At 42.9% G+C, this 17834-nt stretch overlaps 1 protein-coding gene across 1 annotated transcript in view; it reads right to left on the bottom strand.

Annotated features, from left to right (window-relative positions):
- Window positions 1-17834, bottom strand: part of NOTCH2 (notch receptor 2) — an 82925-nt gene that overhangs the window by 18964 nt on the left and 46127 nt on the right. Inside the window, exons 11-21 of the mRNA XM_066192021.1 lie at window positions 15662-15895; window positions 15053-15163; window positions 13199-13391; window positions 11566-11711; window positions 10927-11046; window positions 10673-10825; window positions 7593-7821; window positions 5047-5248; window positions 2406-2559; window positions 1283-1467; window positions 332-464 (exon numbers count right to left, since the gene is read on the bottom strand). Of these exons, the coding sequence (XP_066048118.1) occupies window positions 332-464; window positions 1283-1467; window positions 2406-2559; window positions 5047-5248; window positions 7593-7821; window positions 10673-10825; window positions 10927-11046; window positions 11566-11711; window positions 13199-13391; window positions 15053-15163; window positions 15662-15895 (1860 nt within the window). The remainder of the gene's footprint in view (window positions 1-331; window positions 465-1282; window positions 1468-2405; window positions 2560-5046; window positions 5249-7592; window positions 7822-10672; window positions 10826-10926; window positions 11047-11565; window positions 11712-13198; window positions 13392-15052; window positions 15164-15661; window positions 15896-17834) is intronic.

The raw sequence follows: 17834 nt of genomic DNA, 5'->3' as shown, positions 1-17834 counted from the left end.
GAAACCTTGGATTTACTGTATCAAAACAGATAGGTTTGGGAGAGACCTTAACAGCAATCTCATGCATCCACATTGCCAAAGACAGACCATACATTCCCAAGGGACACTGCCACGACCTATTCCTTTAAAAGAAAAAAAAAAAATAAAAGGGAGGGGGAAAAAAGCAGCATTTATTTTTAAAGAGAAAATATGTATCTCAAGGGATCCAGTGTGCTTTGGGAACATTCTTCAAAGGACATAATGCATTCCCTTTAAAGTGTGTCTGTGAAACCAGCAGCCAGAGAGGAAAATTCCCCTCTTGAAACATTCACTTAATTGCTGAGCTCCCTACCCCGAGTTCCTGGTGGGCAGGAGCACTTGAATTGATTGACGAGGTCGATGCAAGTCCCTCCATTCTGGCAGGGCTGGAACTGGCACTCATCCACTTCATATTCGCAGTTGACACCCTGATATCCAGCCACACACTGCCGGCAGAGAAATAAGTGTGAACACTCTTCAAACAGATACATTAGCAGACATCTCAGAAAGGCTAACACAGACAGAGGAGCCCTCGATGAGAAAGATTAGGATTGCCTTTGTAGCTGAACGACTGCAAGTGATTTCAAGGGCTGCAGAGCCAGCAGCTTAAGCACACAACTCGACCGTGTGACACATAACAGGGCGCTGCAAATTTGAATTCAAGTGATTCGATTGCTGCAAAACAGAGCAGATCAAATCCTGAAACTGGCTTAGTAGTTTTGGCTTAATGTACACGTAAAATTCATCCTTCCCCTCTGGGCATGGGCTTCCAAGGTGCTCTACCATTCTGAAAAGCTTAGGGAGGTTGATATACAATACTCTCATGGCCTACACTGCTCTCCGCATCAGCGTTAGGAAACAGCAGTGGAAAGCATTGCCCACCCTGAGAGGCAAGGGATACTCAGCCCATCCAGCAGGGAAAATACAGTATTTCTTGAATACATTTTACAAATATTTTAATATAAGCTACACCTCAGGCAAAAAGCCTTTCCAGATAAGAACCCACTCTCCAAGGACACAGAGAGTTCAAATGTTCATCAACCACAGTTCCTTCCAATCACACCTCTCAATTCAGTCTGAAAAACCTCTCAGGAGCACTGTTTTTGCTACAGCCAGATCTAAGATTCCTTCCAGGTGCAGGCTGCTTTTACCCCCTGTTTGAAGATACTCTACCACTTGCACATGTTGCTGATTTCTCCTGATTCCCTCTCTATCACTGTGCCCTAAGTATTTATCCTTCTTCCCAGGAAATCCCGGGGGTTACCTCGCACTGGTATCCGCCCAGGTGATCCCGGCAGGTGGCTCCGTTCTGGCAGGGGCTGGAGTCACACTCATCCAGCTGCACCTCGCAGTAGCTGCCCGTGTAACCCACCTGGCACTGGCAGTGGTGGGTGTTCCCCACGTTGAGGCAGTGACCAGAGTGCTGGCACAGCTGGTCCACGGGGACTCCTGAAACCAAAGTTAAATCAAGTGAGCAAACACAGAAATCGCACTTGCTGCCAGCACTGGTAGCTCAGACAGGAATGGATATGGAGAGGCCCAACAAACTGAAAAGCTGCAACTTTAAAATTGAAGCGTTACTCCTTAAATTACAGTGGATCAGAACCAAAACTCACTTACAAACAAAGTCACTGCTCTGTCCTCTTTGGATCACTGGATTCAACACTGGCATGATGCATTTATACTGATGTATTACTTTAGCACTGCCTGGTGAATACATATCTGAAGTACTACTGCTGCTCTACAAAGGTTCAATGTTTGTATCTAGAATGTCCCCAAAAAGCATGAGAGTTTGACACTGAAGCTGCTTGTCTGGATTTCCTGACAAAAGTGGCACGACAGCGTCCATCTGCCTGGGCCACAAGCCATGTTGCCAGACAAAATTCACTTAAAAACAAAATCTTTTACATATGTATCATCTGAAGTTAAAAATTACTACTTTGAGGGGCCATGGTATAACCTATAAGGCTAAATAGTGCACTTAGTAATCGATATTCTCTGCAAAAATACTTATAATGAGTTCCAAGATGCGTTTCTTGTACAAGGACAACATGTCTTAAACCTGGCCTGCCTGGGGTTTAGCAGAAACCTGGGGTTTAGCATGAAGGGCTGATGCATTTTCCAAAGAGGCAGCCCACGTAAAACAGCACTGCTAAAACTGTGAGACCTCATAAAGTATTTCATTCCTCCTTTCTGATATTTTTGTGATGGAGAGAATCAAGAAAGCCTCGACTCCCAAACACAGCCTTGCAGAGAGTATTTTCACTTGAGAAGTGACCGTCGTCAACCACCTAGAGGCAAAGCTCTCTGGGACGTGCACAGGTGCAGGGGGGAAGGAGAGGCAAGGGGAAATGTTTTCAGCTAAAGCACAGAGGATGCTGATTTACCTCTCTGTGAAGCTGCCACTTGGCACGAGACACTGGGCACGTCGCAGTAGGCGCCAGTCCAGCCGGGCGGACACACACACCGAGTCTGGGCCAGAGTCTGGACACATGTGCCCTTGTTCTTACAGGGAGACTTGCTGCACAGATCCACGAGTGACTGCAGAGGGGAAAAAAACCCACGTGAAATGTGGCAAATGCAGGAGAAACAGCACTCAGAGAACAAGTTCAAGATGCAAAGAAAGGGAGCTCTGCAATTCCCCGTGACACTGGAAAGATCAGGACATTACCAAAGCATGAGCCAGGTACTTTACTGACAGTCTCGTATGCCTAGGAAAGTGCAGGTGTATAGAGGAATAAACCCCAGATGGCAGCATTATTTCCAAACTCTCACACCTCGCCATGAAGGTGGATCTTTGGCTGGCTTAGTTGGAGAAAATTGGGGTTTATCTCACACTAGTTTTCTAATTCCCCATCAGCAGGAGGCTTCCAGTCATTCTCCCTAACTGCCCCCATCTCCACCGCTTTTTGAGGGTGACAAATGTGTTCCACATATTGATCCGTACTTCTCTTTTCTATCATTAGCTCACCATACCTGCCTTTTGGTCCCATTTGCTGCAGTATGGTCTCTCTGACTTTCTGTGTCTTCCAAGATTCAACTGAAACCCCACAATGGTTTCATGAACTGAAGATGGGCTAAAGTATATTGTTTTTCTTGATTTCTCATATAAAAACAAAGAGTCTAAAACTCAGTAAATCATCATATGAAAGCGAAGACCCAAAATAACTATCTGATGTAATATAAACCAACCACTAACCATAATTTCCTTTCTAAACAATTCATCTTCAAATTGACGCCGCCATTTGATTGATTTCAAGCTGACTTGAGGAAGGGTGAGGTTTTTAAAGTGAGTAGCACTGAATTTTGGCTGTAAAATGCGATTTCAATTGCAGAAAGTTCTGCTTTTCAGATGCAAACTGTCTCTTCACAAAGATTAAAGTAAAAAAAAAAAATCTGTGCTTTCACAGGCAACCAAAAGGAAACTTGGAATTAAGTTTTATCACATGTAGTTGAGCGTGAAGAAGAAAAAACACCGAGCCTCTTGCTTCTGCATTTGTAATGAGTAGCTGACTGTTTTACATGCAAATTCTAAAACTTATGAATCATTGTCTGATTTTGTGCTGCTTATTTAGCTTTGCTAATTAGGTCAAGCCAGTTTACCACTAAGACAAAAACTACAGTGTAGCTGTAATCTATAAATCTCCCCAATACAGCTTTGAGTAGTACTTATAAATTTAGAAAGTTCTGGTTCCTTGTATAAATGGGTAATACATTACAATCAAGCTTCTCTGAACATAAAGCAGACTTTCTGAGAATGCACAGCATTTAATGTGGGGAAAGGGGCATAAATCCTTTTCTCCAGTAAAAACAAAGCAAACATAACAGAAGAGGAACTACTGAACTTCACGATCACTCTCAATGCTAATTCTCCCAATGAGGTTTAAGTGGTGTGCCCAGAATGCATAATTAGGGTAGCAGAGGGGTTGCTTTTTTCTATCACTTCATTACTTTGCATTCATTTCCTCCATTAGCAATACCTAGAAGCAGACCTGACAATTTAATGTCTAGCAACATACTTCTGAAAAAGCACCTCCCCCACAGCCACTAAAATGCTTCTTTCTGCTTTACAAAGACAAGCTGGCACAAAAGAGAGCCGCAAAATTCTTACAAAATTGTAGTGTTTTCCAGCCATTTAAGAAATTACCCTTTTTTTCTTTTTTTTAAATGGCAGCACTCGAGACTGCTGGTGAAGGAAGCCAATACAGAGTTTACCATTCCAAAAGCAGAAATAGTCTCAAATCATTCTTACTGTTTTGATAAGAACAGAATCAAAAGGAAGAATTCTGATTTGAAAAACATCCTTCTGTTTCCACGGTGCCACGCCAAGTTAGAGATTTTAATAGGCACTAGTCAGTCATTTACAGTATACAGGGTTTGGAGCTCCTGTGGAAAACCGTAAACTGCCTGAACTGAAGTGAGCCAGTAAGGCTAGAGATTTTTATTGAGGTTGTGAATAGGACAAGCACGTCATTTACTGCCTCAAAACATCTTCTGGCTTCTCATGAAAAAAAATTTACAATCAACCCTGATTAAAATTTACCTCCCTGTAAAAAGTGAACCAGTTGAATCTAAATCCTGCTAATCAGACTGATATTCTGGTTTTTTGTTTTGTGCTTGTTTGCTGGCTTTTTGTTTTGGTGTTTTTCGTTCTTTTTTTTTTTAAATGCAGGACTCTGTCTTTAATCAGGACAATTTTATGCTTTGAATGAAATGCAGCCATTTTCCAGGGTAACAGCTGGTTTTCATTTAAAAAACCTAATCTAGCAAGTTCCAGTGACACCTGTTCTCATAAACAACCACTTTTCTCCTCCTTGCAAATAGACAGGGGATGGAACTAGATGATCTTTAAGGTGTCTTCCAGCACATTCAGCGATTTCCACTTTTGAACGGGGGCACCTAAAGGGCCAACCAACCCTCATCAGGTCTGAAAGAACAAGAGCTCAGGCACGTTTGGCACCTCACACCTCTCCCAGCCCCCTTTGGTGCTGGACAGCTCAAACAACAATGCCACAAGAAGTCACCCACCTTGCAGTTCTTGCCAGTGTAGCCCAAGGGACATATACACCTGTATGTGCCCAGGCTGTCCACACAGGTGCCCCTGTTGAGGCAAGGATGGGAGTCACACTCGTTGATTTCTGTCAGGCAGAAGGGTCCTGTAAACCCCAGGGGGCACTGGCAGGTGAAGGAATTGATTCCATCCACACAAGTGCCTCCATTGAAACAGGAGCTGCAAGAGAGGAGGAAGAAAGGTAAGCTCCGACAAACTGCAATTAGCTCACAGACAAAAGAGAGCACAGACGTGACTGAAATAAGGGAGAAAAGCAGATAACAGGATCTTTTGATCACTGCTAACTTTTGGCTGAAGAAGCATAAATCAGAAAACAGCCAACCTAGGGAATTCCAGCTCACCCTTCAGCTCACTTTTACCTCAGCAGACCAAGAAAGTAATGCAGGCTTTCAATGAGTCACTAATGATGGATGTAACTGATTTAATGAAATCTTCCCAGCTTCAATGTGACCGCAAACAGTACCTTGTGTGACTTGCTCAAACTGATAAATTTTATTGCAAATTACAATTGTATTACAAATTATGAGAAACAAAACGATTTGCCTTTCTTGAAAATCTTCAAAGGAGTCAGGGGTATGGTTTCTCAAGGAAAAAGTTCATAGAACATGCAAAACACAAGCGTGATCTTCACTGAAATTATGTGAAAGTATTGGTATTGTTAAATCCCTTCCTTCTCTTCTCATGAGAATCTTAAGATCTGATTTGTAAAACTACTCATACATGCCGTGGCAGAATTCAGATCAAAGGAACTATCCCCCCCTCCCCCCCAATCTTCTGATCATAAGAAATTCTGCCAGATTAGGTGTCCTAGGGAGAAGTGACTGGGAAAGTTTGGAGAATTGATGCCTCATGCAAAATTGACTCAGTTTTCCTTGTAAAGGAACTCCTGCTCCTCCACGAATAACCCTAGATCAGACTTGAGATAATCAGTTTGATAAACCAAATTCATGCCTGCTATCTGCTTTGTGCCCTGTCAAAGGGTATTTCCATGAGAGAAGCCACTGACTCACCTCCCTGAACCCAGTGCAGGGAAGCAAGTTTTAAATATCGCAATTCTGACTGTGATTACAGGAGAGATGTTGACATTAACCCACTTATCAAACATTAAACTGCTTATCAGAAAAGTTCCGCTGTCTTGGGGGCTGAATTCTGATTTAGAGAGAGAAAACTGCTGTTTACACTCATGGCAAAGCAGGGAAGACAGAGGAACCCCAATCACCTGGTGTGCTTCACTGAGACCAGGTACCAAAAGGAGAGGGCACTCTCCCACAGGCAGCTTCTCACACAACACACGGAAGAATCATTTGACCCAAATTCAAATTAGCCAACCACGGTGCTCTTAAGCACAGCTCGGTAATTTTGGTTGAGAAGGTGTGACTGGTTTAGCTTGCCAGAGCCCTGAAAATTGCTACATCCTTAATTCATACCTGCAAGACTGGTTCCTGTAGTGACTGATAACAAAAACAAAAACAGGATGAACCTCAAGGAAGAGCCAGGAGGAGTTCTGCTAAAACACCCAGCATACTTCACTCCATTCAACAACTGTTGTGCAAATTAAACACTCCCTCATCAGTGACACAATCCCGCTCTTAAGAAAAAGATATTAAAATACCTCCTCCTCAAATGCAATTTTATAAAAGCCAGGAAAGATCTTTTCTATTAGTGCAGAAAATCCTTAAGAAAACCAAGAGTTTTGCATAATTTGTCTCTGGTAACTAGACTAGAATAGAGTACTTCTTAATTATTGTTTTAACCAGTGCAAGTTTTAAAGAAATTGTTAGAATTGTTTCCCATTTGAGAATCTGGAGTTACTTCCATCAATTCTAATGAAGCTTAAAATAAATATGCAGGCAGATGATGGAATCACATGTTTTACTCTCAAAGAGCTCTGAAAACTACCACATGAACCATTCATAGAAGGGCCAGCTGTTAAGCATTTCAACTGAGTTCCACACCTCCCCCTTTAGAAGGGCCTCAGGTTTTATCTCGACACTGCTAAACCACATCCAATTTGTGAGCAATAAAAGATCTCTGATGATTCAATCTTGCCAGTGCAGAATTTAGTGGATTTAGTGTTTCTCCTGGTTTCTTCTTCATATTATTTGTTGTCAACAACTCAGGACGAATTTATTTTTGCTACCTTTCTAACAGTTGGCCATTGCTTCCATTTTTGCAGCTTTTGTATTTCACAACAGAGTAACCATTCATAACCAATTATTTCCCCTCCCCTATGTGATAATGGTCTTATAAAATTACGAATTATTTATATCTCAATCAGCTAGCATCTCTAACTGTTTTAACCTTTGTTAAACACTGTCCCATTCATCCTGTAATGGAACTAATTAGAAGAAACTGAGGACCAGGCAACTGCGTTTCAGCTAAGCCCGCTTTCTTGCAAGAACCACAAGAACATGTGTGACAAATGGCAGGACAAGAGAATTCCCCCGCTTCTGAGCAGGGCTGACTCGAGGGCAGGAGCGGCCGGAGCGCGGAGGTGCCTCACCTCTCGGTGCACTCGTCGATGTTGTTCTCGCAGTTGGTTCCCTCGAAGCCCGGCGGGCACTTGCAGGTGTAGCTGTTGACGTAGTGGGTGCACGTGCCCCCGTTCCTGCACGGCTCACTCAGACACTCGTTGGTGTCCGTCTGACATTTTTCCCCGTGAAATCCAGGCAGGCAGATGCACGAGAAGGAGTTTACCCCATCCACGCACGAGGCTCCGTTCTGGCAGGGATCTAGGACAGAAGCATCACGGTGAGCGTTAAAATGGGTGATAGTGAAGGGCCAGGCCTAGAGCAGTTGTTTCTACAGAAAAACAATAAAGGTGTCATGCAGCCCAGAGTGTGACAGAGTACTGACAAGTTTTTCTGAGCCACTTTATGGAACAGGTAACTGCAAAGCATTATCAAATAACAAATTTACCAGAAGATGTGAATCGAGGCCGACCTTCAGGGCCTAAAGGTTTCTCTGCTGGAATTTGTTCAACAAAAACTCAAAGCCTCTTGGTTTATTATTTAACCAAAACCCAAAGCTTTTTGGTTTAAAATTCAAATTCTGCTTTTGTGACAGATGCCTACTGACACAATTAAAACAGAGCAGCAGTTTCTTCTTCCTTACCAAGTTTTATTCATCAGAGAACACAGCACATTCTCTCTTTTCCAGACTGCTTAACACAAGAGAGAACTTGTATGTTAATTTTCAGCATGAAAGCAGCGCAGTCAAATCAAATGTGCATGTGTATATTAACACATATATGAGCATTTATGCACTACTGAGCACTTGACATTTTTCCCAACATCACAGACTGCTTGGGGAAAGGCTGGCAGAAAAGCTCACAAACTCCTACACCACCTTGAATTCTCCTCAGTCACTGCATTTCTTGATATTTTCTTTATCCCTGCCATGTTCTTGCTGCTTTCATACCACTGTTTTTTGGTCTAAGCCACCTCCTATTACTGTATTCCTTCTGCTTCCACAAGTACCAATCTGCCTGAAAGACTTCTGCCGTTCGGTAATTTCTTCCTGCTTTTCTCCTTCCACTTTTGGATTTAAGACCCACATTCCTGAAGCCAGATTCCTTTTCTACTTTGCATTCCATAGAGCAAAAGCCTAATATATGAAGGCAGAGAGGGAAACTGGGAGGGGGAGGAAAAAGGGAGAAAGCAAGGGGGTTGAAAAATAGGTTACCGAGCCTTTTTTTGGATTTAGAACTATTTTTAAGTACTACTAAAAAGTGAACTTGAAAATGCAAATAGACTCCACCAAAAATTTGCAGTTTATCATAAGTATCGTAAGTGAAATCTGTTTACTGGGAAATGAAGAAAAGAAATGTGAAAGGCAATCAGAGCTCATTTATTGACCGAGAAATATGCTCACATGTTAAAAATTTGTATTATGAGACACACCTGCATCCATTTAAAGGTCATTTGACTACTGCAGAGAAAAAGCACACTCAAAGCAAGACCCCTGGCAGCCATAAAATGTTGTGTCTGTGGCGGTCAGCCACGTATGAGTGAAGCCAAAAGCTGTGTATTAATTCTCTGTGCCACACATTTACTGACAGAAGAAGGAGACTCGGGTATCAACTTTTCAATAAGTTCCTGTAGTTGGAGGGTTTGTTTGCTTCATAGATTAAAGACATTTGGCTCAAGGCATGGAAGGTTTTTGTTATGCTAAATGAAATCAGCTGTGGCAGTAATGTGAAATGCCTCTTCAGCCTCATGGGTGTGCTGCCTAAGACAACACGAGGCCAATCTCACAGCTCTCAGAATACTTGGGAGGAGGGAGAGAGATGTCCCAGCTGTTGGGGAGTGAAAGATGAACACTTGGAGAACGTTTTTATCTTCAGACACCCACACAAAAACTAACAGGACAGGCAATGATTTTGTTGGCTTCAGTAAGCAAAGCTCTGGGTCACTGCACTGCGACACTTTTTCTGCTGTACCTGTTTGCTCAGAAAGAAGGAATCAAAAGCTCAGGCTGAGCCAGACACCTCAGAAGTTCTTTGAGCAGTGCTGCTTTGGGGGCTCCCACGGTAACTTTTGCTAATAAGACTTGTTTGGATCCTTCTCTACAGCAGTCATGAATTTACATTTCTTTTCCAATGCAAAACACAATTTGCTAAGTTCACGCCTAAAGTCTTCAAAACTCCATTTTGGTTTTAAGCTGATAGTAAAAAATAGGGGGTTGGGGTTTTTTTGGGGTGTTTTTTTTGTTTTTTTTTGTTTTTTTTGGTTTTTTTGGAGGGGTTGTTTTGAGTTTTTCTGTTCATTTGGTTGGGTGTTTTTAAAGACCTGGCCAATCTAAGAATTACAGCATTGTGAACTCCTCCAAGGTTTGATAAAACACTTTTCAAATAGTAACAGATGAACTTTTAAACACGTCACATTTCTCAGGAGACTCTGATTTTATCTGATGATGACATAGAATATGCCCAGTAAGAAAAAGAAGCTACTTTGAATTTGGTTTCCCTTATAAACAGCAGTGTCAAGGACATGAAATTAATACTTGTTTTCTTGCAATTTGAGCTGTTTCAGTACTCATCACTGTATGGGCTACCCTCCTGCAACTGATACCTATTCCAGAACAGAGGGTCTCTTCCTGCTGCCTAATTTGTTTTCAAACATGGATTAACTGGAACTGCAACAGGACCCACTGTTCCCAGAATATTAATGTCAGACAGACATTTCAGGAAGGACTGCTGTACCCCAGATTCCCACCACACCTCAATCAAACTTATGTTGAAATACAGGTAAGCCCTGCAGTGGCACTTGAGGGATTAAAATTTCAGGCAAATATAATTTTGCATTTAACAGTGGTTCTTATTAAAGTATGTAAACTCCAAGGACCTTTTCAAGTTAAGGATCTGGGAACAACAACTGCAATCAGTTAGGACACCGTGGTCCATTTCTAGCAGCCGAACATGATGGATTTTGACTGCCTCAAACATCACAGAGCTGAAGTTCGGGGGTTTTTTTTCCTTTTGGCAACAGATCATAAAAGACCGTTCAGAATCTGCCAAACAGCAGGCAGTAAATTTATTTTTAAGAAAAACTGGAAAGCACTGAGCAATGTGCTGATACCCACTTGACAGGCAGTCGTCGATGTTACTGTCACAGTCCCCTCCAGTGAAGCCAGGCCGACACTCACACAGGTAACTGCCCTGGATGTTGTGGCACAGAGCGTGGTTTTTGCAGGGCTTGGAGAGACACTCATCAATATCCACTGTGCATCTTTCCCCTGAAACGTGGAAAGTCCAAGGGTGAGACCCCTCACAAAGCCATGGCCAAGAGGCTCAGCGCCAGCACTGCTCAGCACACCACGTTCCCCATCCACATTACCTTCCCAGCCAGGGGCACATTGGCAGGTGTAGCCCTCAGAGTCAGGAGATTCTTGGCAGATTCCCGAGTTCTCACAAGGATTAGGGGAACAAGGAGAAACCACCACCTGGCAGTTCACACCTGGAGAACAGAATGGGAAAAAGCAGAAGAATGTGCTGCTAAGAGTTTGGTGCTTCTTGGAAGAATGAACAAGGAGGTTGTAACTCACATGATTATCCCACATTGCAGTGGACAGCACTGCCACATTTTGAAAATCTCAGCAGACGGAAAAGGAGAGCGGAGCACCCCTCACGGGGCTCAGTATAGAAGCAGCCATGGTCATTTTGAGTTTAATGCCTCTCCAATTTCCAGGGCATTTATGTAAATTTCATTATTTACAAAGAAAATTAAGCTAAGCTTCCAAGAGGACATTTCTTAATGAGTCCAAGCAAGGCTTAGACAAGCCCTTGCTAAGTGTTCTACTACCGTATCATGACTACAGGAACTGACTGTAATTAAACTTCATACAGTCATGGCATTTCCCATCTTGATTACTATTTCCACAAAGCTTAATGAAAAGAAATGACACTAAAGGTACACTAAAGGTACACTAAAGGAAAAAAAAAGGGAAAAGATAACAAATTTTCTCTGAATTTTCACCTTTGAATCCTTTCCTACAGGTACATCTGTATCCATTCAGCAGATCCTCACAAGTTCCTCCATTCTGGCATGGGTTTGATTTACATTCATTCCCTTCTGTTGAACAGTAATCTCCTACCCAGCCTGGGTCGCAGACACACTTGTACCTTGAAAGGCAAAAGAGCAGTAATTTCAGAGCCTCTTGAAATAACTCCCCTCTACCAGTTTCTCCTGCAGATTAGTTTAGGAGAGAAAACCAGAAGAACTCTCTTCTAAAGAGCCCTAAGTTACTTTAGATTGCTTACCCCAGCTGTATAGTTTTGAAAATACTGAAAGTAAACCCTCCCTTAAAACCACACTTCCCTCGTCACGGTTTTCACAAAGCGTTCAGTCAACCAGCAGTACGTTTCTGCTTTGATAAGACCATCCCAACATATTCAAACAACGACAGAAAAAAAAAAAATTAAAAAAAAAAAAAAAGTGGAGGGGAACAATAGGTTCCAAAGATAACTAGACTGCTTTAATACCAAATAGTGGTTTCAAATGAAAACAGCCGGCTGGGAGCAGGAGCAATCTTCTCCATCACATTTCAAAATCTGAAGTAGAGCACACCCCACCCACCCACATGACGTAGAAGCAGGGACGTGGTGAATCACCCTGGACTCAGGCCACACAACACACACTGGCCTCTCTCCCTGCCCTGCAAACACAGCTTCTTTTACCTGACACAGGGTGAGGTGTATGTGGGTATGAATGCAAATGCAGGTGACGGATGACAGACGAGCAAAAATCTGTTTTCCAAGCTTACAAAGAGGCTGAATTAGCAATAAAGGCAGCCTTCCTGCCAGCTCCAGGGAAAACGCTGCATCCTGCCCTACAGAGCTACCTGCAGCAGCAAATCACTCCCTTGCCCAAGTGCTGACAACACTTCCCAGAATGCCACACATATCTGGGAGGCTGTTCCATGTATAGTTAAGAACTTTCACAAACAAAACATCCCCAGACTTACCATTACCAAAAAGAAGTCTGATTTAGGGCTCCCAAAATCAGCATTTGGTCTTCCTCAAAGGGAAGATTCAGAAGCAACTACTGCCATCAAAACAGCCAGAGAGAATCTTCCTTTCTTTTTCAGACATGCAACAATATGAGTAAAGCTGACAAAATTTCAGCAGTGGACAAAGTGTCCTGGGTGAAATATCCACCCCTAGTGCAAAAGTAGTCAGCCTGTCTCTTGATAATAGTGTTTGGTTAGGTAGAACAGCACTAGCCAATAAAGACAGTCCCCATGCTCTATGCTTTAGGTTTTGATAGAATAGATTGCTGCTGCTCCCCAAAGATTTAATTTGGAACCATTTCTTTATTTTGTGTTCACTCGACTCGCTAGAATCGCTAAACCCTCCCTCTAGATGGTGGCAGTACACCCGGCACTACATGCTCATGCAAAACCAGCAAACAACACGAGGCAGGAGAGAAAAAACAATGTTGAAACACCAGCTGGTGAATGGAGGTCTACACCTTACTGTGACTATGTCATAGGCATCAGATAAATTTGGATCGTAATCTGAGAAATTAGAGAAAAATCGGAAGCTGGAAGTCTGGACAAAGCAAGAAACAATAATACAGAAAGCAGCAGGTAGGTTTAACGAGCCCTTACCCAGTGGCAATGTGTGTGCAGTTGCCATGCACACAGGGGTTGCTGAGGCAGCCATCTGCCTGGGACTGGCAGTGGGGATGGTGGAAACCCTCAGGGCACACACAGCGAAAGCCGTTCACCTCGTTTATACACGTGCCACCGTTGTGGCAGGGGCTGGACGTGCACTCGTCGATGTCCGCGTTACAGCGGGGGCCTAGGGGGAAAAAAACAACACTTACTGAGCAATGTTTCTCAGAAGAGTGATGGTTTTGCACGTCTGCAAGGACACACACTGAGACACAGCTCAGGGAAGCCAAGGCAGCAGCATGGAGCCCACATGCCTCCGTGCTTTAACTCAAGCCGAGAGAAGCGTTTCTGAGAGATGCAGCACTTTCCTGTGCTTGGAAAACAGTATTTACACTCAGCAAGAATTTACACGCCATTCCAGAATCTCCACTAAAAATCACCCGTTAATATTGATTAGGAAAGCAAAAATCACTCAGCTGTATCATGCTTGCAACAAACCTCTTGAGCTCCACTTGTCGTAGCCCTGCTCCTGTGCTTTGAAGTACCTACCCCTTGAACAACCAATACTGCCCAAATGTCTGCAGTAAATACAGTTCTTGTGGTTTATTGCGCAAAAGGGGCTCTAAAAAGCACCGTTTCCTGTTTTGCCTGCCTCTGATTACGACTGCAAGATCCTTGAAGCAGTGACCAGAAGGTCTTGTGAGGCTGGAAAGCTAAACAGAGCGAATGATGCAGTAAGTTGAAAGCATTTTTAACAGAAGGAAATGACAAAATAACAAGACCCCACTCCAAGCCAGATCCTTTAAAGGCTGGAATATGCCAGTACGTCATATTACAGAATTATTTTAACAGCGTTAGAGCTACAGCAGGATAACAAATATGGAGTGCCAGCAACATAGGAAAGTGGTAGGCATGAGTGATCAGCATCATCCCTCTTATTCCGGGGACTAGAGAGTACCACCGGGAAGGGAAGGAGGAAGGGAAGGAGGAAGGAGCATCAGGAGTTTAGAAAGACCCCAAGAGAAAAGCAGAAGACACATGAGACCTTTTAGTGCTCTTTCTAATGAATTTCAGATCTATTCTAATTAGAATCATTCAGTAATAAACAGTAACAAACATGTTGAGAAAGTTGTAATAAACAGTACACCAACAGCCTCACAATAATTATTTTGCATTACCCTACATGGCTCAAAACACAAATGCCCTCATAAACAGCGGTAAGATGTGCTTTAGCCATCAGAAATAGTTCTGATGTTGACTCACAGTTCTAAACATGGAACCAGAGGTGTCTAACCACTTCTTTTTTCAGCCCCACTTTTACTGTCCCAGAGAAATTTTGTAGTTTAAAAAGAAAACAGCACAGACCATGTTATGACAGAGAAGTACTGAAGAAATCAGGTTATTCATCTGAAGACTTCAGAGCAGGAAGCAACTCATGAGGACACCAAGTTAATGCTCTGATTTCACAGAAATAGAAATACTGTTCATGGTCAAAGCCCAAGGTAGAGTCTAAAAATCAAACACCTCTCCATACTGTCCACAATCTCTCTGTCCCTGGAAAGAGGTTGTAAATAATAAACCAAAGTCACGTGGGTTTATTTGTTATAAAACCAAGAACCATGAATTGGACTTAATTACCTAACAAGAATGGCATTTCACAGCACAGATTAAGCCATTTTTCTGCTTGGTGGAACTGGCTGTAATGTAAGACGCTAAGATCCAAAGATTAGAAGGATTTACTGAGATACCAAATGAATCCCTTGCAGTCAGTATGCAAAGCACAGCTTCCCTGGCTACTCGGATAACTATCTTCAAAACAATTCAGAGCTCTTGGGCAGCTGACTTTACCTGTAAATCCAGGTTTGCAGGCGCAGTTGTATCGATTAATGCCATCAATACAGTCCCCATGAATGCACGGGTTACTGGCGCAGTCGTCAAAGTTATTTTCACAGTTTACTCCTGGATTAAAAAAAAAAAAGGGGGGGAGTAAATTTTACAAAGAAGGCAGCAAAACTATTTTCCCAAAATAGACAAGTTAAGAATCCCACCTGCTTCAAAGTCACACTGGGGGCAACTTAAACAGGTGATGATGCAGAAGCACTGCAACACCAAGGAATGTCACCTGAGCCACTGGGTGCTGACTGAATATGACCCTGGACTTGTACTAAATATTTAAACAAAGCAATAAACATTTCGAACACTATGCCTAGTTTTTCTGCAGGCCTGACTTTTTTTGGAGCAAAGAGGAAGCAAATTCTCCCAAGATCAGTTGCAGCACCAGCGAGGGTTAGGCAATCCACACAAACACACCAAAGTTCAGCAAGGAAAAGCAATGTGAAAACGATACTCTCATACCATAATCTGTCTCAAATTTAGCACACACCGGAGCGCACGTAAGAAATAATTACACGCTTGAATTCTGCTTGAATACAAGCCTTCCACTTGTGTTTTACATACCTGAGGTGCCCAGCAAGCAGTTGCACTGGTAGCCATTGACCAGGTCGATGCAGCGCCCTTGATGGAGGCAAGGATTGCTGTGGCACTCGTCTATCTGCTCACTGCAGATGGCACCCATGTAGCCAGGATTGCAGATACACGTGTAGGAATCAATGCCATCCTGGCATTCCCCGTGGTGGCAAGGATCGGGATCACAGTTGTTGATATTCTCCTCACACAGAAGGCCAGTAAAACCTGAGGAAAAACCATGAGCAGGAGTAAGTAAGGAGTTTACTGGTAGGATGCTGCAGTGAATATAATGCAGGTATAGAAAGAATTGTCTCAAGAATCAGCAAAGTGGTAGAGAGCACAAAGGGTAACTGGGCACCTCAGCTGCATTTCCAGCCCTGGAACACAACACTCTCCACTGTTCACAGCATTACAGAACAACATCATGCATGGAGAAGCCTGGCACTGGAAGAGGTCACCTTCAGTTTATTTGGAACAGTAGCCATGAGGGGAAATATGTAAATCTCCATCAGGAATATTTACTTGCATCAGTATAAACTATCTGAGGGCACACTCCTGCCATTGTTTCCTCTCCACAGGGGGACAGAGTGGGGCTGACCTTGTTAGAATGAGAAATTACTGCAAAGATGCTGCTGAAACCTTCCCAAGGGAACTCCCCTGGCTCACATCAAAGCTTCTGCAGCTCTGCTTATTAGAAAGTTTTCTTGCCTCTTTCACTGGGAAACTTTTCAATAACTGCAATCAAGCACCAACTGCAAACTTATTGAAGGCGGCATGCAACCTCTTGGTTAGGAGCAATGAAACAAGCAGCAATTTGGCCTGTTTCATTCTGCTTCAGCTGGGAAACATCCTGAGCAACAGAGAAGGACAGAACCTATTCACAAAAAGGGCTAAAGGGTCCAAGAAGCTAAGGGCAGCAAACAACTCCCTCAAGAGCCCTGGTCTCTGTGATGGAGCAGAGCTATACAAGACAGGGACAATTTGAAATAAATGGTTTTCAGAGCTGAGGTTTTGGAGGAACAGCTCACGCTGCCTTCCAGCAGCCAAAGATTAGGAAGGCAGAACTTGAAATATCAAGACACCAACTGGAGACTGATACAAACCAAGCTGCAGGGAATTTCAACAGCTGAAGAGTGGTTCTCACCTGAGTATTATAAGTGGATAAGAGGCTCCCCATTTTTCATACAGGTTTGTGGTTATTTCTGTAGTCAAACATACCAGGTGACGGCTAACATTTCCAAGTTCTGCGAACGTATGCTTGGATGAATGGGTGTGGAAGTGGGTGGGAAGAGGGAAGGGAAGCTAGTTAGAGAGATGGATATAAAAAGATTTTAGGGAAGGAGGAAAAACAAACAGATAAGGGGAAAAATGGTGGCAGAGGGGGAAGAAAAAAAAAAGAGGGCAGGGACAAATAAAAGAGGAAAGACCTGAAACAACCCAGGAAAAGAAAAGCCATGATCTACCACTGGGAAGGAGAAGTGGAATAATGCCAGAAGGGAAAGAAAAGACAAAAAGCAAGCAGTAAATAGAGCTATCTGTACAGCATTTGGCCAAACATTTTGCAGTTTTCAATCACGTCGGCAGCTGGTGATTACCATTCAGGGAACACATCACTCATATTATGAGATTAGCAGAGCAAGAACATACTCAAATATTATTGTCCAGTAACTGACCTGCCCCCATGAAGAATTCCACATTTCAGTCTTACAGAAGGCTGTCAATATTAAATAGAATACTTAGCATACGTTCATTCAAAAGTCATTACCTTGCCTGCTATTGTAGCTCAACTGAGCCACTTATAGATCAGGAATTTTTCTGGATCTCTTAACTGAATGTACCTCACCAAAACATGATTTCTCGCTTTGCAGACAAGAGACAGACTAGGAAAAAGCCATTTGAATATAGAATATGAGAATCCTTCAGACAGGATGGAAAAAAGCTCTAACACAGAGTCCCTCTTCCATTTTCAGTCAAAGATTTAACCAAGGATTTTACTAAGAACTGCTGCTTCAGTAACATGCATTCGGTTGCTTTCAGCCTGAAAATGCTCCATACATCATTTGCCTTCATGGAAGCAACTGTCTTCCCTCCTCAGGTGGGATACCTAGAGTTTCTGTATTGAGGGGATTTATGCAGTTTTAGTGCCAAATTCAGAACTTGCTTT

The sequence above is a fragment of the Chamaea fasciata genome, unplaced genomic scaffold (genome assembly GCF_029207755.1).
Source record: "Chamaea fasciata isolate MVZ Bird 193981 ecotype frontalis unplaced genomic scaffold, bChaFas1.0.hap1 SCAF_10, whole genome shotgun sequence".
In the NCBI taxonomy this organism is placed as follows: Eukaryota; Metazoa; Chordata; class Aves; order Passeriformes; family Sylviidae; genus Chamaea; species Chamaea fasciata.
Note: the sequence above shows the minus strand (reverse complement) of the source record. Positions and strands in the feature narration are given on the sequence as shown.